At 43.5% G+C, this 27,560-nt stretch overlaps 1 protein-coding gene across 3 annotated transcripts in view; it reads right to left on the bottom strand.

The window, feature by feature from the left end:
- The window catches only part of LOC115379870 (probable phospholipid-transporting ATPase IH), a 34,412-nt gene extending 7,847 nt beyond the window's left edge, over nt 1-26,565 (bottom strand). For all 3 annotated transcript variants that reach the window (XM_030080808.1, XM_030080809.1, XM_030080810.1), the window contains exons 1-26: nt 26,132-26,565; nt 16,026-16,148; nt 15,664-15,753; nt 13,743-13,823; nt 13,010-13,117; nt 11,063-11,191; nt 9,945-10,048; nt 9,760-9,810; nt 9,563-9,627; nt 9,375-9,456; nt 9,131-9,281; nt 8,249-8,446; nt 7,945-8,118; nt 6,964-7,130; nt 5,975-6,046; nt 4,601-4,674; nt 4,352-4,455; nt 3,841-4,022; nt 3,142-3,375; nt 2,823-2,994; nt 2,599-2,701; nt 2,314-2,459; nt 1,847-1,906; nt 1,612-1,739; nt 1,351-1,486; nt 795-818 (exon numbers count right to left, since the gene is read on the bottom strand). In XM_030080808.1, the coding sequence (XP_029936668.1) occupies nt 795-818; nt 1,351-1,486; nt 1,612-1,739; nt 1,847-1,906; nt 2,314-2,459; nt 2,599-2,701; nt 2,823-2,994; nt 3,142-3,375; nt 3,841-4,022; nt 4,352-4,455; nt 4,601-4,674; nt 5,975-6,046; nt 6,964-7,130; nt 7,945-8,118; nt 8,249-8,446; nt 9,131-9,281; nt 9,375-9,456; nt 9,563-9,627; nt 9,760-9,810; nt 9,945-10,048; nt 11,063-11,191; nt 13,010-13,117; nt 13,743-13,823; nt 15,664-15,753; nt 16,026-16,148; nt 26,132-26,170 (2,997 nt within the window). In that variant the 5' untranslated portion in view covers nt 26,171-26,565. The remainder of the gene's footprint in view (nt 1-794; nt 819-1,350; nt 1,487-1,611; nt 1,740-1,846; nt 1,907-2,313; nt 2,460-2,598; nt 2,702-2,822; nt 2,995-3,141; nt 3,376-3,840; nt 4,023-4,351; nt 4,456-4,600; nt 4,675-5,974; nt 6,047-6,963; nt 7,131-7,944; nt 8,119-8,248; nt 8,447-9,130; nt 9,282-9,374; nt 9,457-9,562; nt 9,628-9,759; nt 9,811-9,944; nt 10,049-11,062; nt 11,192-13,009; nt 13,118-13,742; nt 13,824-15,663; nt 15,754-16,025; nt 16,149-26,131) is intronic.
- Between the last annotated feature and the right edge of the window lie 995 nt (nt 26,566-27,560).

The following is a 27,560-nucleotide window of genomic DNA, read 5'->3' as shown; positions in this document are numbered from 1 at the left end:
TTCCCCTTGAGCTCTTTTTTTTTTCTCTATTCCACATTTTTCTATCTGCTGAAATACTAGGTTTTGTGTTCTTAAAGCAGACATCAGGAGTGAACAGATGGAATGGGAGTAGGGAGGGAGGGGATGAAAGAGAGAGGAGGGTTGAGGAAGAGAGAGCAAGATGGAGAAACGAGAGAATCTGTTGTTTACGTTATGTCTTTTCCATACATTAACATCTCTTTTTTTTTTTTTACATTTCTGTGAGAAAAACATACCGTTTTAAACTGAATACTGCTCAGCTTTTTGGTCATATGAACATGAACACATACAGTACATTTGGGATGGAAACGGCCCAGCCACCCTTGACTACTGGAGCAGTGAAATTAAAACCTACCAAATCCCAATTCTGGTACCACAAATACACGGATAAAAACACACCCACACCCCAACATTCACACCCCTCACACAAATGCACAGTACACATAAAAACAAACAGATGTTGAATTCTGATCTACATGTTACACTATTTATGCTACCAAAACAAAACACAAGGGTAATGTTGGGGAGCATCTAAGGTATCTACTATGTTAGTGGAGTTGGTAAGATCAAGTACTGTGCGGGATTCAGGGCTTTACAGAGATTAGGGAATAATGGAGCACTAGAAAACTACACATTCAAATGAGAGTGCATGGAAGATTTGAAGTGAGAATGGATGAAACTGGATGAAACGGTCAAACTGAAAGCTTAAATGGTACGACAGGAACTAAAAGAGCGTGAAAGACAGAGAGAGCTGAGAGGGAGGGAGACAGGCTTACCATCTGTGTGTTGGTGGTCATAAGCTGAGGAACAAGAAGAGAAGCAAAATAAAGAGAGAGGAAGCGGAGAGGAGGAGGAAGAAGAAGAGGAAGAGGAAGAAGAGAGAAAAGAATCAGGACAAAGGGTAAAATGAATTTCAGGATGTTTCAACTTAAAAAACAGGACCAAAGGCAATCAAAAACAGTTGACATGATACAACTTAACAATACAGAGAAAGATGCTATTGCGTTGTAGATATGAATGGAAATCCAATGTTGCTGACCGACAGAGGGCCCTTGAGACGGAACCTTACCGTTACAGATTCATAATTAACAAAACATGACCACAAAGTGATCCCATTGCACTTCACACCTCCCTCATGAGAGAATCCAATGGAGATGGATGAGTGTTCTTGAAGACAGCACTTAGTTTGTGTCCATTATCCTCCTTATAATGTCTCTACAGGATACCTCAAATACCCCACAAAGTACCAACCACATCACTGTTCTATTTCCACCAAGGTCACAAATGACAGAGCTCGCTGCCTTTTTTTCCGGCACGGAGACAGATGCTCACCTGGCCGTTGCTGGTGAAGGTGGTGTTGTCAAACAGGAAGTAGGCACCAAAGAAGAAGACAACAGCGTCGAACACACCCAGGCACGTCCAGTACAGGAAGACAGGCCAGCGGAGGAGGGAGTTCTTCGCAATATCCCTGAGAGAAAGAGCAACAGAGGAATTTAGAGACAAAGGTTGTATCATGTCCAAAAAACAAAAACTTGTTACACCAATCTCTGCTTCGCCGTCAACAGGATGGTCAACCGCTTTCCTCTACCTCACCTGTACAAGGAGGGCTCCCTCTTGAGCGTCTCCATGGTGACGTGCTGTTCGACCAGACTGTAGAGGAGGATGGGGAGCGAGGTGAAGCTGATGTTGTACAACGTCAAATACGCTGTGTCGTACAGAGGCTGCAAAAGGGACAACACAACACACACGGCACGCGCCAATGTTAGAGGAACTGAACTTGTCAGGGAACTGAAACTGTAACCCCCCCACTTTAGCAACATGCACGTACCTGCTGGGAGAACCCGCAGAAGAACTGATACAGGAACTGCGGGAAGATGAAGCACACATTCTAGAAAGATAAAGAGGGAACAAAAAGACAAAAAAGACGTGAGTGACAAGCTTGTGACGAGTACACGTGAAGAGATTTGGGGAATCTAAAAATGCTACTATCTACAAATTTCTGTTTGTGCAGAGATTGTGTGCTATAAGCTCGGTGAGTGGGCTGCAGCAAGCAGGCCTGCCAAAAGAAAAAATGAATCAGTTGGCAGGGCACTGCTTGATATGGATGCCGCCCACACTGATCATCGTAGCCATGATTCCAGGAGAGAATGTTGCACCAGGGATTCATGAATCCGGTAATCTGTCAGAGTAGCTCCAAAATCTGGTTCTTTGTAATTCAGTGTTTCACTGGGAATTATGATAAAGTGATTAAAATGTGTGTGCCAGTGTGGAATAGACAAGTTGTTCTTCAAGTACCTTGTAGAAAAAGTACTGGACAAGCTCAGCGATGCGAATGTAGTAATAATGGCCGTGGACGAGCAGCATCTTCTTCAGGTGTTTGAACTTTGGGATGGCATAGTCGCTGTTCCTCGCTGCCTGGCGGCCCTCTTTACCCATGATGCCTAAGGGAGCAAAAGAGTTTTGTTAAAAGTAATCTTAATCAGAAATGAAACATGACCACTTTCATGTGTTTTTTTTTTTTTTTTTTTGCCAATGCGAGCACAGACACACACTTTGGAATCCTATTAATTCTGAGCTCACCTATGCCTACATGTGCTTCCAGGATCATGCTGACATCGTTGGCTCCATCACCGATGGCCAGGGTTATGGGGTGCTCTTTAGAGGCTTTGATCAGCTTCACAACCTGCGAAAGCAAAAACCCTTTCTTCAATCTGTAGTCCAAGTACCACTGTTTTGGTGAGCGAGTCTTTTCAGAGTGTGCCTGGAATATGTTTACAAAAGGAAGTGCAGTTTTCCATCAGTACCTGTGCCTTCTGCAGTGGAGCCATGCGACAGCAGAGCACAGCGCTACAATTGCGGCAGATCTCTAGGAAGATCTCACGGTAGTTGCCAGAGCCTTCCTGATTGGGCTTCAGTATTGCGGACAGGGTGGCCCCATCAATGATCAGACCAAAGTCAAGGCAGTCGACTGACAACCTGAAATGTAATTATGGACCAATCAAGTCACAGCTACAACTGAAACAATCTGCAGCCTTGAAAATGCCCTGATGTGACCATCCACACGGTGCATTTTTTAAATAATTTGTGGGCTGTGGACGTGTGTGCAAATGCTCTACCCCATACCCGGAAATAGAGCGTTGTCTAAGAACGGTCCTGCTCAGCTCGAACAGGACATCGTGCAGACTCTGCTCCTCTGTCCGTTTTTTGGTCAGCTCCAGAATCTGGGTGCTGCGACGGAACAGCTTGCTCGCGTAGCATGTAGCCGCCGCCGTCTCCATCTTGTCCCCTGTAAGGACCCACACCTTCATCCCAGCCTTGTGGAGTGACTCAATGGTGTCTGCAGCTTTCTCCTGGAGCCTGCACGCCAATACGTCAATAACCCCCAATTAGTGAGTTGGATTGGCTAGGTTAAGACAAGCATCAATCTATCAACCAATCAATTATGAACTGCTGATAAGTAATCCATACATGACTACTCCTGTCTGCTCTATGAAATTATCGGTTCATCTATTAGCAAATCAAGCCCTCAGCAAGCTGATTGATCGCTTAGTGAAATCGCAACTAAGTAGGTCAGCACTTCAGTCAGTCTATTCAGAACGCGAAAGATCAGCAGAAAAAAAAAATGGCAGAACAGAATAAAATCGCTGAGATGAATCATTAAGTCGCGTATCTGAGCTGGAAATGAATCCTGTTCCCCTTCATGAGTCGTGACAACACTTCAGTTATGGCTTCATGACTCATTAACTCCCTCCCCTCTGTCACCCTGCTGCTGCTCTTTTTAAATCTCTCGGTCTCCATTTCTCGCTCTCCCTGATGACCCACCTGTCCTCCACGGCTGTGGCCCCCAAAAGCACAAAGTCCCTCTCGATGATGTCATAGGCCTGAGCCAGCCTCTGTTCCCTGTCCTGCAGGGCCAGCTTGGCTTTGGTCAGGAGATGACACGCCTCCTCGTATTCTGAAGGTGACAGCCTCCGATAGGCGACGCACAGAGTCCGCAGCCCCTCCTGTGTTTGTGAAGACAGAGAGAAATGATCTTTTGCCTGAAGACACTGATTTGCAGGGCAGGGCATCTCTGCAGCACCATGATACTTCATTTACAAAGCGATTTTGTCACACTTTGTACTTTTATCTAAAAACTGCAGCTACTGTGATTTGGATATTGCACTTGGCCCCATTGCGATTTTAATATTATTTCTATTCACTATTCAGCCCTACAGAAAAACTGAATTTCACTGCTGTTTTACAAACTATTTTTAACCGTGGTCAGGGCTAATTATAGGCATGATGCATCAGCAAACCTAAAGAATGGTCTGAAATATGCCTTTACACTCACCACAGCGTTCTGCTCCACCCGGGCTTTCACCTGCTCCACCTTTCCAGACACCACCCGCGGGAAGATGGATGAGTCTGCTCCCTTACAGAACAGCAGGTACTCTCCTGAGGATCCACAAACAAACACATGCGCATAAGCTCACATGCATAAACCCACATAGTTAGGAACAAACTGCAAAAAGAGCCTGTGTAATGGCATGAAATTGATATGTGTATTTACTGTGCTTCTCTCTGTGTGTGTATGTCTTACCTGAGCTTGACTTGACTATGACACTCATTCTCCTTCTGACAGAGTCAAAGTTCAGCACATGTAGCAGCTCGAACCTTGAGGGAAAAAAAACATCCGTATTGGCATAAAACTCAAAGCTGCGACATTATTTCCACAGGGGCTTCTCTTTGCAAGTTTTTTCCATTTCTGTTCACCTCTTGATTTATCCTCTTTTGTGGATTTTCTTTTGTAAAAGGAACTGAAATCAGTCTTTGACGAGCAGGCAAAAAGAGGACCTGAAGACTCAACTCACATTCACACTGTCCTTTCTTTTAAAAGAGAGGCTGGTGCATTTTATTCAGGTTATTTCATTTCTGATAAGCTCCTGTTCCACTTTCCATTCATGCTACCATCTGTCTTTTCAAGTCTGCCTCTGTCACTATCATGGCATGCTATTTGTACGGCTTGATTTATAAAAACACAGATATTCCAAATTGTGAGTCAGGCTGTTCAGCGCTCAGCCTGTTTGGCTAATGATGGTCTGTTTTCAAATACCAGCCAATAAGGTAAACTGACAGAGCCTATTAGGGCCTATTCATCTCCAATACAGTAATGTCTGAAAATTACAGTGTTTTTACAGTTGGACGTTTTCATGGATTTTAAGTGGTAATTTTACAGCGCAGCAGTTACCACTTGTAGCAATTCAGATGTCACTTGCACTGTTATCACATCTCCAGCTTCTTCAGAAACGATCTATCTTGTTTTGTAAATTTTTAAATTGTTCTGTGAAATCCTTCATTAACAGGCAGATTTTAAAGCGATGAAGCAATGAAGCGAACCGTAATTCAGACTCAAAACTCAACACTGTACTCCGACTAAGTTAGAGGTGTGACTCGGTTCAATTGAGCCTGGCCTGGAGAGTGTGTGGAGTGCCCAAATGACTAATTTCAGCTTCAGTACTTTCCCTTGAATGGCCGAAACAGACAGAGTGTGAAAACACCCTCAAGCCCTTTACCTCCCATTCCCTTCAAAGTCTTCATCCCCTGCTAGTTGTCTCTCGCCCACCCTCTTTCTCTTTCTACCTCTCCCGCTTCCTTAAAATAGCTCTCTATTGACAGGCCACTGCAGAGAATGATGTAGAGAAGGAGGTTACATGAGCACTTCCTATGGATCGAAACATGCTTTTACAAAACCACACACACAGAATGTGTTGCCGTTCAATCCCACAGGTCGTCAGGGACGTTTTGATCTGATTGAGCAATTTTCTAAAAACAACCCCGGCCACTCTTCACAGTGGTTACGGTTTTAACTACTGAATGTGATCCATGTGGACAGTTTGTGTGTGGTCAAACCTGCGGCAACGGGCTTCATTTAATTTCTTGTGATGAAAGCAAAACAGACGCTTATAAGACCCACCTCTCAATCTCATCATCTTTGTTGAGAATCTCCATGTAGCTGTCTTTCAGTCTCAGATAGGTGTAACCCAACCTGGCAGAGAGAGAGTGAATGAAAAAGAGAGAGAGAAAAAAGTGGCAGAGAGTCAAGAGTGAGTGAGTCAGGGACAGAGCGAGAGCGAGAGAGACAGAGAGAGAAAGCGAGAGAGAGAGAGAGAGAGCATGTGAGTGCGAGAGAAAAGAAGAAATATGCAGTATTGCTCAGAAAAGGCTAAAGGTACTCTGACGGAGTGGCTTTAACGCAACAACCCGAAAGCAGAAATGGCACTAAGCACATGGTTGTGGTCACATGAAAATCTTTCATGTCCACTTCTGGTATGGGAAAAAAAAAAATATAAGTTCACTTAAGCATCATCATTTTTTTTTTTTTTTTACTAAAATTCCTGAATCGATATATATTTCAAAAAACAAAAATCGCAATAAATCGTAACATCAAATCATAATACTTGTAGAATCACAATTCTTAGACTGCTTAAATACTTAAATACATGATGAGCATTGTTTTTAATAATAATAATAATAATACATGACATTGTTGAGTGCTTTTCAGGGTACCCAAAGTCGCTTTTTAGAAATATGACTCATGATATAGAGTCTCTAGAAGTGTATGACCAAACTTTGTCCCATGGTCTAGTGTTAGAAAAAGTAAACAAAAATCACAATAATCTGAAATCACAATACCTAAATTCTGGTGATTTTCATGTTTTCATTTCCATATAATGTTCTCTATGGGCTGCTGGAACAATATAAAACTTAGATCTATTAAACTTTGTCAAAACAACCTATATGTACTCAAAAATGCATGGCTAAAAATAAGGCTGCTTCTTTTCTGAAGTGCTGAATATTGACTGTGCGTGTTACATGGGGCTGCAGCATCCAAGAAATATGATAGCTGATTCGATTCGATTTCAAGAGCAGAACCAGTTTCATTTTCAGCGGGTTCCTCGGTACCTCTTCATGCCCTCGACCAGCGCCACCTCGTCGGGGGAGGAGGAGATGTAGAAGGAGGTGGGTCTGCCCTGGTGGATGCCCCTCTTGATGCCGTCCACCGTCTCCTCCTCCTTCACCTGCACCGTGTGGCACAGGCACAGCGCCCGGAAGAACAGGTCCTCATGCTCCTGCAGCCACACACACACACACACACACACACACACACACACACACACACACACACAACCAGTCATTATATAATCACTTGCACAAAGTTCAGTTCAGTTCAGTTCAAGGTGCACTACTGGGATGAAATATAAATGCACTGAAATCATCAGGGAACATTTTTTTTTTGCTCAATGACATCTCTGGTACTTGGTAGTCTTTGCTGGTGTTTGCGTGCTGCCCTTCCCACAGGTCACTTGGCATTCGAACCAGCGATGTGACATTTCTTCCCTTACAGTTTCATGTGATGAAGATCGCCTTTCTGCAGGTAGCGCTCTTTCCTTTGTCTGCTCAGTCACAGTGGCTCCTGCTGCTCATGCTAAACTACCCAGCACTTCTTCTGTTTACTCCAAACAAGCTGCTGCTACCGCTGCCATAAAATGCTTCCTGGGGACAGCTGGATTGCTCACTGGAGAGAATTTCCACACACCAGTTGTTTAGAATAGTAAATGTAAAAGCTAAAAAGCAAAATGGACATTGATTTATATGAAAATGTCCAAAAGTACTGCAATAATGTACCACCTGCCTGAAATTGTGGCAGGTTAATATATATTTTGCTACAAGTATGACACACTCACTTTTTTTCTCCAAGAATATAGAGTTGATATATACTTTTTTTTTTTTTTTTTTTAATGTAAATTACAATGCTAGGAAGGCTCTGTTTCCACCTCTGTTTGGTAGCAGAGTGAGCACAGCCAAATCTGCCTACGACTGCTTGTGTCTACAGCCAGGCTGGCTAAGGCAATTCACAAACTTTGTCAGGACACACACACTCACCCTCCGGTATCCTCCAGGTGAGGAATCGATCATGTCTATACTGGAGGCGGCGCTGAGGATCTGGCCGTTGCAGATGGCGTGAGGGATGTAGACGTTGCCGTCCACACAGCACTCAATAAACTCCATGTTGTTCTCAGTGAGAGTGCCCGTCTTATCAGTAAACACATACTCCACCTAACAGAGAGAGATAGAGCAAGGGCATGGATAAGGACACCTCTGCAAACTGTTTACATTCAGATACTATATGCATGTGTTTGGTGTGCATGTGTGTGTGTGTGTGTATGTGTATAAAATGCTCATGTACCTGTCCCAGCTCTTCATTTAGATCAGAGGTGTTGACCTGCGCTCCCTCTCCCAGCTCCTCGTCAAACATCTCCTCGTCCCAGGCGATGAAATAAGAGCCCAGGAACTTCTGCATCTCCACCGTCACGTACATCGACACGGGGATAATGTAGTTAAACAAGACCATGAAGGCCAGGAAGTCTGTGAACGCTCGGATCACCTGAGGGAGTGGACGCAGAGACAAACAGAAAGAAGAACCTTTTGACTTACAGCGTCAGGCCGAGTTAAGGTTTGAGGAAGCTGAGGTCTGTCGTTAGTCAGCCACAATGTCAAGATTCTTTAATTGCATTGATGCATTAATTATAAATTTGGCTCATTCAACTGCATCGATCTGCTCAAACAAATAAATGAAATGAATGGCTTTGACTTTGGTCTGAATCAATATGAAATGCTTTGGATTGATTATTCATGATTCTTAAAAAAAAAAAAAAAAAAAAAAAAAAAACTCATAAAGACCTAACATTATGGTGATGTAAAAGGATGCCATGCAAGTTTTTTGTCAATGTGCTTCTACAATAAATATATCACAAACAATTCTGTTTCCTGATTTTCACATTTCTAACACTGTTAGTTTTACAATACTGCACATTTATTAAAAGGATATACAATTTTAGAATTAAGTTTTGAATGGAATGATTGAGTCGAGTTGTGGCTTATACACTCAAGACTGAATCATTAAGAAAAAGAATAATTATTCTCAAATTGCCAAGTGGTGATTTATGAATTGATTTGAATTTCTGTTAAACCAAAGACTCATGCTCTTCGTCACACTGTGTTTTTATTTTTATTATTATTATTATTATTATTATTATTATTATGTTCGAGAGGTGTTTGACTAACTGACCACATGACGTTGGCGCTCAATCTCAGTTCTGTGGTTGTACCAGGGCTCGTCTCGGTCAGGAGACCACTGCCAGGCGTACTTCAGAACGGTGTTGATCACAGCTTTACTGATCAGTATGCACAGATACACGATCAGAAAGGCGTTCATGGACCTACAGGGAGACAGAAAGGTAAATGATGAGGAAATGTACTAATCATTTAAAAAAAACAGACTAAATCCAGGGAAGTGAGGAGGGTAATCTTACTTTTCTACAGCAGAGCGCTTCTGAGACTTGGACTGGTAGTTAAGTGCCATCTTGGTCTCCATGCCGGTGTAGATTGCAACAGCTGAGTGGAAAGACAACCTGGGGTTACCATGACAATATTGACATCACCCTTTCCAGCATGCTGATATTCAAGAAACGTTAGGCAAAGTGAATCCACGTGGTACTACCATAAATATGCTGTGTGTTCTTCAGCGTGGCTCCTCTGAGGAGCAGGTTCTCAGCCCCCAGCGGCCTGCAGGAATTAAAGGCAGTTGTTTATTCCACTCGTCTGTCTAAAATCTTTCCATTTAAGACGTTTGACGCATCTAAGAGATAGCACTGTGATTGAAAAGTACAAAGACGGACATAATAAAGACAGGCCCACCTAGCCACAGGCTCTTCTCTGTCCTTGTAAATGTTAATGCGTCCCACAAATCTGGACACAGATAAAAACAAGGATAATCAGATAATTCCAGACAATGCCGGAGGGACATCGATTTTGAGGCACGTGTGTGTAGGTGTGTGAACACGTGGACGAAACATACATCCATTTGAGTGTGTCACACTCACTTGTAGAGGTCAGGCTGCGGTTGTTCACATTCAATAGTGGCATGTAGAGAATCCACCTCCTGCTCCGTTGTAAAGGCCATGGTATCTGGTACAGCATAATAGGTCTGAGACAGAGAGGTGGAGGAGGGGAAGAAGAAGACGAGGGAAATGTCAGCCGCAGTTACTAATTAGAGCTGTGTGTGTTTGGCGGCTCAGCTCGACGGCCCAGCTTCCAGCAGGCTTTACAAACAACTGGTGGTGGCTGGTAGACGGGGAGGTGAGTCACCGCGGCATCCCTTGGGTCAGCAGCAGGCGGCATGCTGGGACGGTGAGCACATCAGGGGGTCGGCCGTGGAATATGTATGGGGAGGTGGGCGGACGGACTACGCTGGCTGTCGCGTGCATGTGTGTGTGTGTGTGTGTGGGCTCACTCGTGCGTATGGTCATATGAGTGATGGCAATGAACACCATTGTAGAAGTGAAATGAGGTGAAAATTAGGCGGCTTCCCTTGCATTTTTGTGCATTTCTGTGTGTATATGTGTGTGTGTGTGTGTGTGTGTGTGTGTGTGTGCATTGATGGATGTTTGGACAGGGTCAGGGTATGTGCAGGGTTTAGGAAGCCCAATTTCAGACTCATCAAGATCTTTGTATTAGCATGTGGAACTGAATTTAGGACCATTTTCAAAAGAAAGACAGAAAACAGAAAACTTTATTTCAACTGAACACAGCTAATGAAAGTTCTGAAAAAAATTGCTTAAATGGACAGGATAAAAAGACAACACAAGGAAATAAACTCAAGGGATATGAAGTCCAGTTGTGCTGAATAAAAAGGTTAAGATTGGAGACTAAAATATGTTTGGATATTAAACTAATAGTATTAATCTAACAGTGGAGAAACCTGTTATTGCACAGCCAAAAATAACTGTAATTATGAAACTTTGCACTCATATCAATTTGCAGTTAAATATGGTGTATACAGTGCTTTTAACATCAAAGTGTAAGGAAAGCAAAGGTTAAGGAAGATGACCACCATGTCCGTTGTTAAAACTGAATAAATCATGCAGTGTGTTTGCCTGAGAGTGTGTGTGTGTGTGTGTGTGTGTGTGTGCCCGAGCGCCTAAACATGCACACCTATTACCTTGTGACTCGACTCCCCATCCAGGCTAGCGGTGGTGACGTAGCAGGTCCCATCATGGCGGCTCGAGGAGAGGAAGATGAGGTCACAGGGGAACGTCTCATCCTCCCTCACCATGACAACGTCCCCCACCTGGCAGAGCGGAGCAGAGCCGACAGGACAGCAACATCACACACCCCGTAATGGCTTTCACATCAATAATAAATGATAAGTATTTTGACTGGATGTGACAGTAAACACAGACACCAAAAGACAAAGAAATAGACCTGGGGCTACACGGCTGCTCTTCTTTTAACATTCCTGTTTTTTTTTTTTTTCACTCTCCTTTTTCCGAGGGATTGAGTAGTTGCATAACGGATTATGAGAGCGGAGCAGCTTAAGCGCTGATAAATCCCATCTCCACGGTGACCATACACATGACACGCGCTCTGTGATTTTTCATGATTAATATATTCATCATTATTCCTGCTCCCAATTCTCACTCTAATCCCTTCTGTTTGATCTAAGGCAGCGAGAAACCTTGGTACAGAACATGCCGGAAGAGAGGGAGAGAGAGGAGGGAGAGAGGGAGAGGGAAAGAGAAAGAGGGGGAGAGCGACGGAGAGAGACACACAAGAGACAGAGAGTGTCTGCGTGTGTGGATGTAGAATGTCTTTCACAGGACATGTTTCCCCGACCAATGAAATTCAGTGAAAAGTATTGCTATGGTAACGCAAACTGCACCGCTCTGTAACCTTTAAGGCTGCGCAGCAGTGTTGAAGCCACATTCGAAGCTGACCCGCAGCCCACACAGTCCCTACGCACTTGATAGGATCCATCAACACAAAATAAACTATACGCCCCGGGGCTTACTATACCTGCCCTTAGAGTAGGGAAAACTCAAACATAATATATCTGTACATTAATATACTACACACCGAAATGGATACTAATAATCTGTTTTCATTCACTTGAGGATGAAATGACAAATATATGCTGATGTATTTGTTTGCATTGTTTTTTTTGCATTGTTTTGCATTGTTTTTTTTGTTTTTTTTCACTGAGCTGAAAAGTGCTATTCTACGAAAATCCTGCCATGAATCTATTAACACAAACAGGACTATTAGGTCAACAAATTTGGGGCGAGGGGTGTTCTGGGTGTCATTTCACACACTCCTGTTCTTACTGCTGTATTACATCTGTGTATTTGATCTCCCTGCAATCTGTCGACTGAAATCAAGCCTGATCTTCTGTTGCATCAGAATGACATAAGAGAACACGACAACAGGCTGTGCATCCTATCTGATGTCTAATCTTTCCCACTGTAGAGACACAAATCCTTGTCAACAAAGCCACCATTATACAAGGGAGGAGACTGTGTGTGCATGTGTGGGGGTGGGGATGCTATTATGGTAAGCTTTTACGAAGATGTGCGGCATCTCGGTCACTCACCTCACGGTCCAAAAGTAGGTTGTACCCTCACTGTCTTATTACTCCAGCACACATACAGTATACGGACTTGTGCGCTCTCATAGGATATAATTGGCAGGAGCACCTGTTGGCTGCGCTCCCTTTGGGGAGAAGCCTAACAGCCTCTTGTGTTCAAAAGTGGATTGATGGATTAACGATCAGAGATGACATAACTGCAGCTACCTCTGCACCAGATCTCTTTGGGGTTGGTGCGCTGCTGCTCTCAGTACACAAATATGCGTATCTTTCATCCCAACTAATGGAATACATCAGTCCTTCAGTTCACTTTCCAAAAGGACTCTTGCACAGTGCGCTGGGGGGCACTTTGACTGCTGCTCCGCCACAGTCTCAAAGCAGTTTATTACTGGGAAAGAAAGAGAGATGAAGAGCGAGCGAAACAAAAAGAGAGGGAGATGTAGAGGGTAGGAGATGTATGCAGTGTTACAGTGGTGCTGCTTTGTGGCCTCAGGTGCTGTGCAGCTCTAATGAGGCCATTCTTACCCGTAGCTTGTGACTCTGCGTCCTCACCACCTTCCCTTGCTGCACCACGTCCACTGGACACTCATTTATAGAGCAGTCAGCCTTGTGTCTGAGCCAGTCCTCATAGCCCTGAGAGAGATGGAGCAAGGGGGATGCAGAAAGACAGAGAAAGAGAGAGAGAGAGACAGAGAGAGAGATGGGGGGAGGTGGAAACCAAAGGGGTGGGGGGGGCAGAGAATATAGATTATTGTGCAGAGAGAAATGGGGGCAGAGCATAGTGTGGGATCGAGGGAGAGAGAGGGAGAGCAGGAAGGGGTGAAAGTCATATGCTGTAATTAATTAGCATTGTGTTCCCCGAGCTTGGTGACCTGTTTCCTGAATCTCTAGCCAACACGTCATGTTTTAGATTTATGTCCCAATAAAGTCCAGGCTTCCTTAGCCAGAAGAACTCCATCTATCACTGATAGTATCCCATCCCTCAGCAGTGGGACGCAGTGAGAGAATGCCTCCCCCGAGGGCACGGGATACTCAGCTAGAGCGATTAACAGAGGAGACCATTCATTATCATATTTCTCACATCACCAGACATATTCAATGGTGTGTCCTTTTTCGCTGGAAGAGGAATGTGTATGTAGGAATGAGAGCGGCTTGAATGTGTGTGTGTGTGTGTGTTTAGGGCTGGGAGTTGGTATATGAAGGGGGTTGCAGCAAGCGAGATTTCCTGGAAGTGTGTACATGTTTGTGGACGTCCTACCTGTTTTATGGCGGTGACGGTGATAACGAAGAAGAGGGGCAGTCCGCTCGTGACTGGGCTGGTGGGGGTGTCGATGATAAGCTACAAGGAAGATGGAGGGTGAAGAGGGAGGAGGGGGGTAAAAACAGGAGAGGGAAGAGGATGCCAAGTAATGCAATGCTGAGTAAGTAAGTGCAGAGGGGAAAAGGAAATCAAACAGCAATCTAATAAACTGCGCTACACCAAGTAATCATCTGGGAATCAAATCGTTCCATTTCATCCATCTATACTTAAATGAAAAATCCATTATAGGAATTTCTTACACTATTAGGCTTGGTGCATGTTTTCTGTGTTGGTAGAAAAGCAGAAGCTGCTCATGTGCCATCAGTGTGCCATAGCATTCATGTGCTTCTCATGGTGATGACATGGTTGAAAACCTTAGTGGCCAGCACTTAAGTGGTGCTGGTGCAAAAGTCTCCTCTTTGCTAATCCAAAACATAAATAAATAAGTAAAATCATAATCCTACTGGAATCACCCAGTAGTTCTTCCCAGCTTTGTCCCAGCTAAACCTGGACAAAGGCACTGTGCAGCCATCTGTGTTATTTTAAATGTCAGGTAAGGGCAGGCTCATATGGAAAAAATCAAATATAAACATGACTATTGGTGCTTTTACAAAATACTTACACTGTGATAGTTTTGATAACCAATAATAAATAATGTGGATTTGGATGACCAAGCAGGTAGAGTTCGATAATAGAACAGATAGAATAGTCTAATGAGTTCAGAAAACTGTATCCGTCTACTGTAATGCAACTTTTAAGGCCACGAAAAAACAACAGTTATGTCAAATTATGATATTATGATGTCCAGAATCCCAGACAATATCTAGTCTCAAATCACAATATCAATGTAATATTAATATTTCACCCAGCTCTATGTCAGGTGGTGTAGGACCTTTGGTTCTGTCCTCATGCACTCTGTCTTATCCATTTCCACAATGAGAACGAGCCAATTTTAAGATACTATCCTTATGTGACTTTCATTTGTTATTTAGTTTTTTAGTGTATGGCTTTACACCCCCACCACGGTGGTGCAGCAAAGAGAAAACAAGGTACAGATTATACCAATTTATTTTTTCTCATGTTTTACAGTAAACCCATTTATCAGCCTTATGGCCTTTGAAATTTGTCAGCGAGAGTAGCCACCCCCTCCTCAGTAATCTACACATCTACTTTGTAGTATAACCACCTCATCAACTATCACAACCGCTCTACTACACCATCTGCTTCATCTAATCCTATTCACTTAGTGATTTCCTATGTTATTGAGAGCAGGGGCTTCTCTGTGATGTATATGTGTAGGAGGAGAGAGCGATAGTGATAGCATAGTGAGACTTTGTAGTCGAGAAAATGTGGCAACGCAGAGAGAGCAATACTGTTGTGTGCCATGCCTGGCTGATACTGTTAAGCGGGTGCTATATTTCACACACTACCGATGAAAGATACGCAAAGACAAAGCTGTGGCTGCAGTACATGAAGACCCATTGACGTAGTCCAGGGGGAGAAATTGGCATCTCTTCCTTTTCTGCAATGGATCTCTCCCTGTATGAGTAGTGAACGTTTGTGAGGGATGGACAACAAAACCTGACATTTGCTGCTGATATTTTAGATAGCTGAGAAATGCTATCAAAATATCTTAACATTGCATCATCGGGTCTACACCACTCATGGGTGGGAATAAGAAAAATATCGTACAGAACAAAATGGACCCCAGATGCAAGGAATGTGGTCAACTGTCCAAATGTGTTTTAGGATGAATTTTTGCTTTAAAGACAACAAAAGGATCTCTGGGAGAGTATTCCTTGTGAGCTACTGTCTTGTAATTTCCATTCAGACATGGAAAAGAGGAGGCATGACTGTTGCGTTGTCATGGCAATCTCACCTGGACCAGAAATATGACCAAGAAGTAGAAGTTAGCGATTCTTCTGAACTGTTCAAACAAGTTCTTGGGAATGAAGTTCCAGAAGGTGTACTGTTGGAGAGAGAAAAGCAGAAATTGCCGTCTGTCAATCCTTCAAATGCGAAGGAAACGGTTATGTCACAGCTTGTCAAACACCGGCGAAATGAATGTGGGTCTGTGAAATGTGTCACTTTTACAACATGGTCATCAAAAAGCATTACATGGTTGTCCAACTATATAAGCAATGAATGGCATTTATGATAAACAATGTCATGCCGCTGACTCAGTCTCTGAGGCTGGCCGATGCGGCTGCCATAGTTAACGCAGGGCTGGGGCTCGCTCACCTTGGACGAGACGATGCGGTTGTCGGGGTAACGCTGAGGGATGTAGGCCTCAGCTCCCGGAGGAGGTTCTTTATGCCCGATGTATATGGTCCGACTGTCCACCCAGTTCTCCTCCCCCACACACTGATGAGAGAGCGATATGCATTGGGAAAAGATGGAGAGAGACAAAGGAAGAGAAAGAACATTGAGTTAAATCAAACATTATAGCCTTTTATACATATAAAAGTCTTTATTTATAACTATCTCACTCTCCTTGGCCACTCACCCTCATTAATTCTCTACACTGATGCCGGCTATGTCTCTAGAGTCAAACTAATATTAAATGCAGATGTATTCTGTATGAAGTGTATGCATGTGAAAGCTAGAGTGTACATGATTACTGTTTATCTGATGTAACCTCTTTTGCATAATAGGTTGTATGTCCAATGTTACTATCTGTAGCTTTCTGCCTTGTTTACATTACTCAGTGCTAACAACCTCACACTGAATCCCTCATTAATGCAATAAACTTGGCAAACAGGCTTAGGGACTCATTTCAGTTCTTTCCGAATTCTGATGAGCTCTGATGGATGTTTGCCTAACTATCCTGGACTGAACCATGTGCTAAAGAAACAGAATGTTACATAAGACCGCTTTTGACAACTTCAGCCACTACTTGCAACAAACAAAAAGACAGGGTGGACTGAAGTATGAGTGTATGTTGATGTGTGTAGGTGGGCACAGCTCTGACTCACACAAGTGTGGATTTGTCATATATCTTTTCAGTTCCTCCCTCAAGAGCTCTCTGCACCATCCCTCGATTTCTCTCTTAGTCTTTGTACAGTTCCAAAACAATCCTTGCCCTACATTCCTGCTGGTTCTCCTATAATAATACACACATTATATATATCTATATATATATATATATATATATATCTATATCTAAATGTGTGTGTGTGTGTGTGTGTGTGTGTGTGTGTGTGTGTGTGTGTGTAAGACAAGGATTGTTTCATACACACACACATGCATATACATACATGTATACATTTTAGATTGTGCACATGCAAAATTGCACCTCAGATCACCGATAATCTTTTACTGTTTAAGCAGCTCCAGTGTTTGTTTATCAGCAGCAACAGCAGCAAATCTCTCCAGAATGACAGGTCTGGGTTAACAGAGTGCATTCTGGGAGGTTTCCACAGCACATTTTCTGTGTCCCTCTTTAAACACCATGGAGGGTGGGAGTGACAAGAGAGCTCTCCAAGAAAAGACAACAGGCAGGAGACCACAACATTCAGCTGTTTGTTTCCATTTGGCTTCCCACATGGCTACAAATGCTCTGGCCTGAGTGGGCAGAGTGAGTGCAGCCTTTGGCAAAGCACCCAGCCTGACACAGCTCAAAGCAGAAGTGTTGACCATTAGCAGAAAGTTCTGGAACAAACACTTCAGTGGAACCAACGCTTCAATGCTTAAAATGCCCTCAGCACTTTGGCAGGGACACTGTACCTGAACTTTACTGATGATAAAATCTCTTAACTAATACAGTATCTTTGTGCCCCAAGGTCAGAGTGGGGAAGGTGTTATTAGTCTTTTCACTGAACTTGAGGCTCCAAAATCATAGCAAAACTAGGTCCATAACCCTTGGTCAGCACAGACACATGATCAAAAGATGACTAAGTTCCCCTTCCTTAGTCGACAGTGTTGAACTGTGCAGGCCCAGTTTAAAATAAAAGCTCCTGTAGCCTGAGAACTCAGAATCTAAAGAGTCAACTCATCCACAGTGATCAACAGGCATTTGGCTATGAGATAAAAATAGACATTCAGCCAACAGAGAGTCAGCTGACTTGAGCCCCCTCTGAAATATTAGGGCAACAACATGACCCAGAGAGTCACTGTGAAATAGAGGGGAAACGGGGCGAGACAGAGAGGGAGAATGTGAGAGAAAGTCGGAAAAAGTGAAAGTGAGGAGATAAGGGAGAAAGAGAAATTAAAGGGTGAAAGAAATGACGAAAGAAAGAATAAAAGAAAGTCATCAAGAGAGGAAGAAAGACAGAAGGCAAAGGGAATGACAGATAGCAGCTTAAATTAGATAATGTTCACTAAAGCTGAAAATGAGTGGAGACAAAGGAGACTTGTGACCTTCAAAGTTCCCACACTGAAAAGGTCAAGGGAAAAAAAAATCTAAGTTTGAGTGGGAGTTGAGACCAAGTTCAGAAAACTGAAACCAAAGGAGCTGCCGTGTTGTCAAGATGATCTATGCCTAATGACGAGTTTTGAGTTAAAGGAAAATGAGAGGCCTCTGCCAAAATGACATTCTATACCAACACCGACCCAACATTGTGTGTTTGTGTGTGTGCGTGTGTGTGTTTATTTCTGTGTGTTGGTCAGTCAGTCAATCCTGACCTGCATGATAACAAAGTCAAAAATAACACCTTGATCCACCTCTGGGAAAAAGAGAAAGCCAGACAGACAGAGAGAGAGAGAGAGAGAGAGAGAGAGAGAGAGAGAGAGAGAGAGAGAGAGAGAGAGAGAAAGAGAGAGAACGTCAACGGGCATGTTTGCATCAGCATGGAAAGTGTAACACAGCGAGCTGGAAGTGTATGCTGCCCTCAGTTCATTCCAAATTCAATGTATTAATTAGAGGAGGGTGGTTTCAGGGGGAGTGTATTTTCCCACTTCACCCGAGTGCAATCTATGCATCCAGATCTCCGTGCCTCTGTGTGATTGAGTTTGCAGACTGCCTCAATCTGCCCGGTCTCCCTTCACCTCAATACAACGCGGCTGGAAAGGTATTCATCTGTGGAGCTCCAGCTGTCAAAAATGTACATTATGTTATTCAACAGCAACAGCTCTTTCCAGAAACAATGACATGGATCAATTAATTCACAGCCCTCTGAAGCAAGGAGTTTTGGTGGGGATCTATTTCCTGTCTAAGGACACCAGCAAACTGTATTAATCTTCTTTGAACTGCTACTCACCTCGGATAGATACAGTTTGCCATGTTCTGTGGTGGGAAATAGTTCCCAACGAGAGTCTACATTTGTTCCTCTGGCTTTGAGGTTTGCTCCACTAAGCAAACCCATCCCACTGTACTGGGGTGAGGACAGATCAGGCTGAAAACCTCACCAAATCACTCAATAACTATCTGCATGAACAGACAGCACTAATTGGGAAAATATCTTTTTTTGTATTTTGAATGAACTCTCCCTTTCACAAAACACACAACCATATCTGTTCAGCCTATTCACGTTTTTCAGTATGCTCTACTTTCCTTTTATATCTCTCTCAACACCTCTCTCCTTTCTTTCTCTCCTTCCCATGATTCGCATTTTCCTGATTCCACCATTCATCTTCTATCCACTTTTGTTTCTCCCCCTCCATGTCCTGGCAGAGTGTGTCCTGCTCTGACAATGTGACTGTGGGAGAAAGATGCGGAGGGAGACAGAGAGGGAGCTTTGTGGTTTGGAGCTATCTGATCATTAATCCTATCTGATCCGTATCAACCCCCGGCCCACTGTTCCCTCTCCACTCAACGGCTCCATCAGACAGAGCTGCTGGCTGGCTGAGCGTGGGACTTGAAGGCTTTGTCTTTATTGATAAAACTGAAATGGCCTCCAAGTGAAGAAGCTGTTATTAAATCATCATGGAAGATATAGCGGCTAGTGATGGCACCTCACGATACAATACACATCACGATGCATGGGTCGCGATACGATTTCCATCACGATGCACTGCAATATCCTGCAGAACTGAGTGACAATGTGCAAACAGATCTTAAAATACAATCTACTGCATAACATCTGAGTCAACTAATAAAATATACAGTAGCACATATGATAAATTGGATGACAAACTGATTCAAAATAATCTAATTAAAACTTCCCAATCCATTTTATTCAAGCAAAATTAGCATGGTCATCTTACTCACTAGTGCACTAAATGTAAATGTCATTTGAAAATTATGTGCATAAATGTTACTTATTGATACAAAGAGCTTGAGAACCGATACAGTTTAGACAAAAAAAATTATTATACACTAATTTGACTGACTGTTTATATCTCAAAAGGTGGTGTACTTCCTCTGCAGGAGGAGTTCCTCAATGTTGGCATCCAAAATGAGTGAATCTACTCTCACCCTGGGAGCTACACTGGTGAGCAAAAACACTGCAAACTCTTGTCATGTGGACGGTGAAAAGAAACAGGACTGTGATTTCATTACAAGTTCCTATTGTCCTATTGCAAATTCTCTATTGTCAAACCAAGCATAATGTATAACACACCAGCTGGCCGACACTTTAATCCAAAGCACTGTACAAAACCATGAATGCATTTATTTTTAAGAGGGTGGCCCCAGTGGGAATTGGACCCCTAACCGTGGCAGTGCCATGCTTTACCCATGGAGTCACAGCAGCCCGTGTGCCTTGACCTCACAACAACACACCACTCAATCTGGCTGCCTCCACATTCCCATGTCGTCTAGTTCATTATTACCAAAGACGGATAATAAAAGCATCCACCATTAACTGGCTTGATTAAATGGTCCTGTCTCATCCCTGCTCCACTATCCCACGCTGCCCTGCAGTACCCCACACCATGTCAGGCAGGTATCCCTCATTAACCCACAGATTAAATTCCCCTGACTGAGCTCTTCCTTAATGAACTACTCATGTTAACCAGGCAGGGGCTGCAGAAACACATACATGCTTACATAACACACGTATACAGGCGCATATGGGACACACTCCCACATGGGAAAACAAAGATATGCTGAAAATTAAAGTTGTGGCAAACTGAATGTGTGGTTTCAGGGGATGAGTAAAAAAAAACAACAACAATGTTTTTGAAAGTGTGATAGTCCTGGTATTTTATCTATGGGATAGTTGATTGATTGGGCTGTTTTTTATTCAGCGACTAATTGCAACTGTAGCTCTAAGGGATGTTGTATCATCTTTTTAATACATTCAAATGAACGACAGTATGAATGCTAAATCACCATATATTATATTGTCCTTAGCAGCACTAGTGTATCACAAACCATTAAGACCTCAACATTATCATTTTGTGAACCATGTATCATCAAGAGCTGTTGATTAGAATCACCAGAAAGCTAGCCACTAATTACTAATTAATGCATGCAAGCACAGATAACTCCTGGCTGGGGAAATTAGAGCAGGGTGGGGCATGACTGAACCAGGAGGCTCCCTCCCTTGAAAACTACTGATGAGGTGCCTGTGAGCAAGGCATTTAATCTCCAGCTGCTCCTGCAGGGCATCAAGAGACATGGCTGAGTTTGTTCTGCGGACATTAAGGTCACCCTTACCGTTCCAAGTTTTGGCAAAAATGGTGGGGCGGTTATGCCAAAAGGAAATAAGTGTCCCCATGTTGGGCCAATAATGGAGGGTTTCGCTTGTCTTACGTCTGCTGATAGGCACATAAAGTTTGATGGTGTTACGTGCCTTTTTGTAAGAAGCCACGCCCACTGCCTTGTCGACCTGGGTCCATTCATAACCCTTTCAGATATCCTGCAAACAGTCAAGTGGGGCAAAAGCATGAACCCTGTCCAACTCTGCAGGCAGAGATACCACCTGTCATTCAGAGAAGCTGTGGATTTCTCTGTAGGATGTGAACAAAGATAAAAGGGACTCGACGCTGAGATGTACAACAGAAGAAGAAGCTTACCAGTTCAACTCACACTGCTGCACCTCATCTGCCATTAATCACCATAGCAACACAGTACGTAACGGCAGATATAGGCTATGTTTACCAGTTCAAAATGTATAGCATGTGTACAGAATCTATGGTATATACGGAACGAGGATGTGATGTATTGGATTTTATCATTAACACAATGTTGTGAAATAAGATTTAACGACAGATCCCAATAGATTACTGTTGCAACTTTTTACTGTTGCAAACAAAAGGCTCAGTGATCTGCTTTGGGCTTTCGTTTGGTCCAACTGGGAGTTCGTGAACTCTATTCCCTGTGGGAGGAAAAATTTCCAGAACAAAACAGAATGCTGAGTTGTACATCAAAAACAGCAAAGGGGAAGGAAATAATGAAACACGGAGATGGAAGGCAGCTCACAGGGGAAGTGAGTGCTGAGGGTTGTTATAACATTCATTAGATAATAATATCTTAAAAAAAAAAAAAATCCTACACGGGTTATCTTTACTTTCCATACAGCCTGTTCCACATTTGCCTCAGCACTCTGGACATGTGATGTATTCTAAGCACTAAATAGAAATGTGAGCATTTGCATAGACATAAAATATGTATAACACTAATTATTTTTTGTACAGTCTGTGAGAAAAGGGGCGATTTCAAACGTGTGTTAGTGAATACTATCTCAGCCACCAAATTCAAAGGGGAACATGCCACCAAATTTTTACAAGACCTATGATGTAATTAACAGACTACCTGCCTTACCATCAAAGGACAAATGTAAGCAACCAGGAAGCAAAATAGTCTAAAATAACAATATTTTTTCTATTTTCCCCTGTGCTTTCTCCCTTACTCGCCTTGATGTGATCTAACTGTTACATAAGTGTATAATCCAGCTGTGCTACTTCTCTCCTCTCCTCTCTTCTCTCCTTTTCTCCCGCCACCCTAATCCGCTTCCTAAAAACCCCTTTTCTCATTTTGGCTGCGTTTTAAACTGACAACATCCTGATGTGCAGCCTTGCGACGTTAACTTGTATTGAAACTGCATGAAACCTCCGTCTCCGGGGCATGCTGTGGCAAACCAAACCATTCTTATAGGCCAGCACATAAATGCTGTTCTCTGTGATATCCATGCAGGCCAGTGGGCACAGCTTGGCCCGAGCCAAGCACAAAGCTGGTGTGTGTGCGTGTGTGTTTGTCACCTAAAGCTTCCCTCTTCGCCAGAGCCCAGCCTCTGAGGGGGCCAGTGGACAGGAATAGACTGCCCTTAGCCCTTTGTAGCAGTAATAGCTAACAGTAATCTACCAAGCTGAGCTCTGCCTTTCGACACTATCCAGGGGATTCATGGAGCTGTAAACTTGCTAGACACCTCTCTAAACCCCTTCTGCACCCTTGGACCCACCCCAGCACCCTCTCAGATCAGGGGGAATGATCCGATCAGCTGGCCTTGCTGTTATCTGCATGGCGGTGTGAAAGGTTTTACACTACAAACACAGTTACACATCATGAGAGGGAAAGGTGAGGCGAGAGAGAAAGCTGAAAAAGGAAGGAAATACAAAAGCATGAGATGCCAATATACATCAAAATGTCATTATCACTAGCCTCTGTGTGAAAGGAGTAGAAAGCTTTAAAGATGGGAAAACACATTGAAGGCCTCATAAGATGTCAGGACTTTTTAATATGACCCCCACTGGCAAACTCACACCCCCTCCTTCCTGTCCAGATGACCTCATGCAGTTTTCTTGGATCCCTTGCTTAGTGCCAGGCCGAGGCATCACACAACCACTATTATTACCAGACGACAAAAGGGCGCCCAACAGGAGGCAGTGGAGACAGTGGACACACATTGTAACACATGCACTGACCCATCAATACACGCAGGCACACACGCACGCACACACACACACACACACACACACACACACACACACACACACACACACACACACACACACACACACACACACCCTCATGCAATCTGGTCAATCCACAGGAGGTTGTTTTACAGATAAATCTCATTATCAATAAACTCTCTTCCTTTCCTTTTGTTCCATGGTCTGTTGAGATAACATAACAAGAGCACACACACACACACACACACACACACACACACACATATATATATATATATTTCTATGTTGTTGCATGAGGGCTTAGTAATTCCTTTATGTTGGCAGAGTGAAAGAAGTTTAACAGATTTAGGTTATTACACAACACGCTGTCCCATTTAAACTTTATGCACTAAAAAGGCCATGACTTTAGATTTTCCTCTGCAAAAACCACTTACTGCACCATGTAGGCTTTTATCCTGCAATAGGCAAATTTTTTTCTAAAGTCACAAAACAGGGCTATATGCAGAACAAGATGTACTGCCTTCAGGAAATAAAATTCCCTTGTCCTTATAATGCATTATATTAGACAGATATGAATAATTTGCCACAGTTAGTAATGAAGTGCATTTGGCAGCGCAGTTCACATTTTCTTGATAATAAAGGCTGGTTTCCCATTAGTCAAGGTGAATGCTTTAGGAATGATCTCCTATCATGAACGCTCCAGTTTGAAATTAAAAGGTGTTAGCAAAGCAGAGTAAAGAAACAAGGGATGGAGTGAATGGTTCATAAACTTCAGCAAGAAAGTAAAATGCTCCGCTGTGACATTTCAATGTGGACTAAATCAGAAACACATTATTTCATGGATGAGGAAAAACTCGAATTCAGTCATTGCCTTCAATGGCAAAATTATGAAATTAATTATTAAAAGGTTTGCCGCATTTTTGCAGTGACCTTGGTGCATACAAGGTTCACAAGCACTACCAGAAACAAGGTGCAAAACAGTGACCTGCCCTACTCAACACATGTTAACCTTGTATAGGACAATTTTTGTTTATCTGTGTATCCTCATTAATGGAGCAGCTGTTGACGAGCGCAGGGCTAATAGAAGACACACACATCTCACCATCCCTTCATTTCTTCATCAATATCTGGATAATTAAATTAACGATGCCATGTCTCTGTCCCTTCTTCCACACGTTACCATGGCAAAGTGACGATGGCGAGATGCAAAGGAGGAAGGCATGACAGCAGGGTGAGGGATGAGGCAAGTGTTCAATGACCCCCATCCCTCCTCCTCTGTGCCTCACTAGTGGATTTGATTTCCCCCGACATTAGCCCTGGTGGAGCATCCGTCATGCCCCCTGCACACCATCACCCGCCTCCTGCACAGACACACGCACACACACATACACACAAGCTTCGGCCCACCTTTAACAATCAGAGACACATACAGAAATGCACACACACACACACACACTTACATAGGTGATTATCTTCACAGCACCTGAGCCAGTTTTAAGGTCAGGTCAAAGGATTACCGATACAGTGTATATATAGCAGATGTGTTGATTCTCCATCGGTGTCCTGTCCTGTCTGATGATGGCTATCTCTAGTCCTGTCAGAGTCAGTCATGGCTGCTACTAGACCTTCTTTCTGTAATTCAGCCACCCACTGACCAGCTGCTTCCTGTCCTGGCAGATAATCAGAGGCTGCTGGCGGCACTGGCCTTTTTTTAACAGTCAGTAATATGGTAATACGGCTGAAACTCGCCATCATCAACTCTGCCATTATGTGTGCATTTCCTGCGTGCAGACAAACTAGATCAGTGATTAGAGATGCTGGTGCCAGGGCAGTCTGGTGGCTCACCTGGTGAAATGTGTACCATGTATCAAGTCCTAACTGCAGCGGCCTAAGTTCAAATCTGGCCAGGGCCCTTTGCTGCATGTCATTCAAACCTCCCTCCCTGCCTTTCCTCTCACTCTCTCTACTGTCACCATCAAATAAAGCAGAAATGCCTACACAATAATCAAAAAAAGCTAAGAACTGCTGGTGCCCCTGCTGAATTCTGCTTTTCTGAATGGTGTACATTCCACTTCCCCAAGTCTTTCTACTGTAACCTCGTGGCCTTTCTCATTCTGCCTCATCACGATAAAAGGCAGGAAGTGAGTATGGCTTCCATCAAGGCCACTCATATCAAGCCCTCTGTGGGTTTGTCTCCTCTGCAAGTCCATCACATAGTTTCGACATTAGTGTGCATGCATCACTCATGTTTTAGCTCAACTTAACTGGGCCAGCCAAGTTCATTTCTATTCTCCACACCCAGCAGCCGTTACTGCATCTGGATCCACTAGCACATTCTCCATTCAGCCCACACTCAATGGACAGTGAAACAGCTCGGATCAAATGTTTATCATTACAGAGAAACAAAATATTTATCGGCCTGCCGCGCGTCCCGGCCGGCCGGCGGCGCGTCCACGCTCTACCTTTTCAACAAGTCAACAACAGGGTATTTCAATTCTCAGTGCAAACAAGGGAGAAGCAAAAGCAGAAAGGTAACATATGTAACATGTGTGAGTTGCACTTGCAGACGCTGAGATGCACTTGTATCAGTGTTGACAGACGGGGCCCCTTACGTATCTGCGGATGAGATTCCGGAGCAGGCTGAAATCCATCCTCTTGACAGCCCCGGTGGCAACTAAACTGTGCAGTCGAGACGTTCAGCTCTCCTTGGATCCTCGTAAACGCTACCTAATGTGTCTCTTTTCAGCAGCATCCATCGCTCACGACCGCAGTGTCTCCATCTATGATCGTGAGAAGCAGCGGTCTCTCAGTCGGCTGTTTTGATTTTCATGGCATCCATGGGAAGAGCCATGCAGCAGCTGGGGAAATAAAACAACCTACACTCACGCCCGTGGCTACATCTCCGGAGAAATCTCACCACATGCAACTCACCAAACCTCTAGGTCGTCTTGTATGCTACTCTGTGTTTATTTCTGTACTATTCTTGCACAAAAAATATTCTTTCATGTAGTCTCTCTGTGTCCCGCTCAGCCGTACAGAGGTGGCCCTCGATGTAGCAGAGCAATGCGAAACGCTCATTGCATTCACATGTCAGATGACTACGCTGCGCATGCGCACTGCGATTTTCTCACCCCGCCGGGAATACATCTGAATACTGCACTATAATAAAAGAAAGAAGGAGATGGCTCTAATCACCTCTGCAAGAAGTCCCGGACAACTCATGTGAGGAAAAAAACTTAAAGTAATCCTATAATATTTTTAGGAACAATGTGCAAATATCATAGAACAACTATAAGATCTTGCAGGAATATTACAGTAATATTGTGGGTTGTTTTTTTGTTGTTGTTGAGTAATCTCTGAGGAGACTTCTGCAATATAATTTATGGAATCACTGGGAGTGAGACCAAACCACTGCACACCGCTGATGTTTTTGTCCTCACACTCTTTTAACCTTTTACTATTTATAGGCAGACACATTTCATGTGTTCAAGTGCCACATGCAGCTGCATGTTTCCATAACACGCTAAAAATGACTCCCACCACTCGTGCATGACACGCACGCACGCACGCACGCACGCACGCACACACACACACACACACACACACACACACACACACACACACACACACACACCACACACACACACACACACACACACACACACACACCCTATAATGCTCCTATAATACTCCGATATTGTGTTTGTCCTCAGTGATGATTTCATGATGCCCATGCTCTTTTATTCCAACACAACAGGCCCATATAAATTGACAATGAAAGCAGAATGCTGATTGTGCATAATAGTGACCATAATCTCAAGTTCACCGGAGAAGCGATAAATGCAGACTGAAAAGATAAAGAGACACATAAAACTAAAATCGATGACAAAGGCCACTGTCTCTGTTACGTAACAGGGCTCGTTTGCTGCACCGACAGCAGCAGCTCTAAGTTGGATGGGACGCCAGGTCATAGGTGCTCACGGGTTGGGCTTGTTATCACTCGATCGCCACCCTACACAACCTCGGCTGTTATTGTGAGCA

This window comes from Myripristis murdjan, chromosome 21 (assembly GCF_902150065.1).
Source record: "Myripristis murdjan chromosome 21, fMyrMur1.1, whole genome shotgun sequence".
In the NCBI taxonomy this organism is placed as follows: Eukaryota; Metazoa; Chordata; class Actinopteri; order Holocentriformes; family Holocentridae; genus Myripristis; species Myripristis murdjan.
This window is presented reverse-complemented; position numbering and strand designations above follow the sequence as displayed.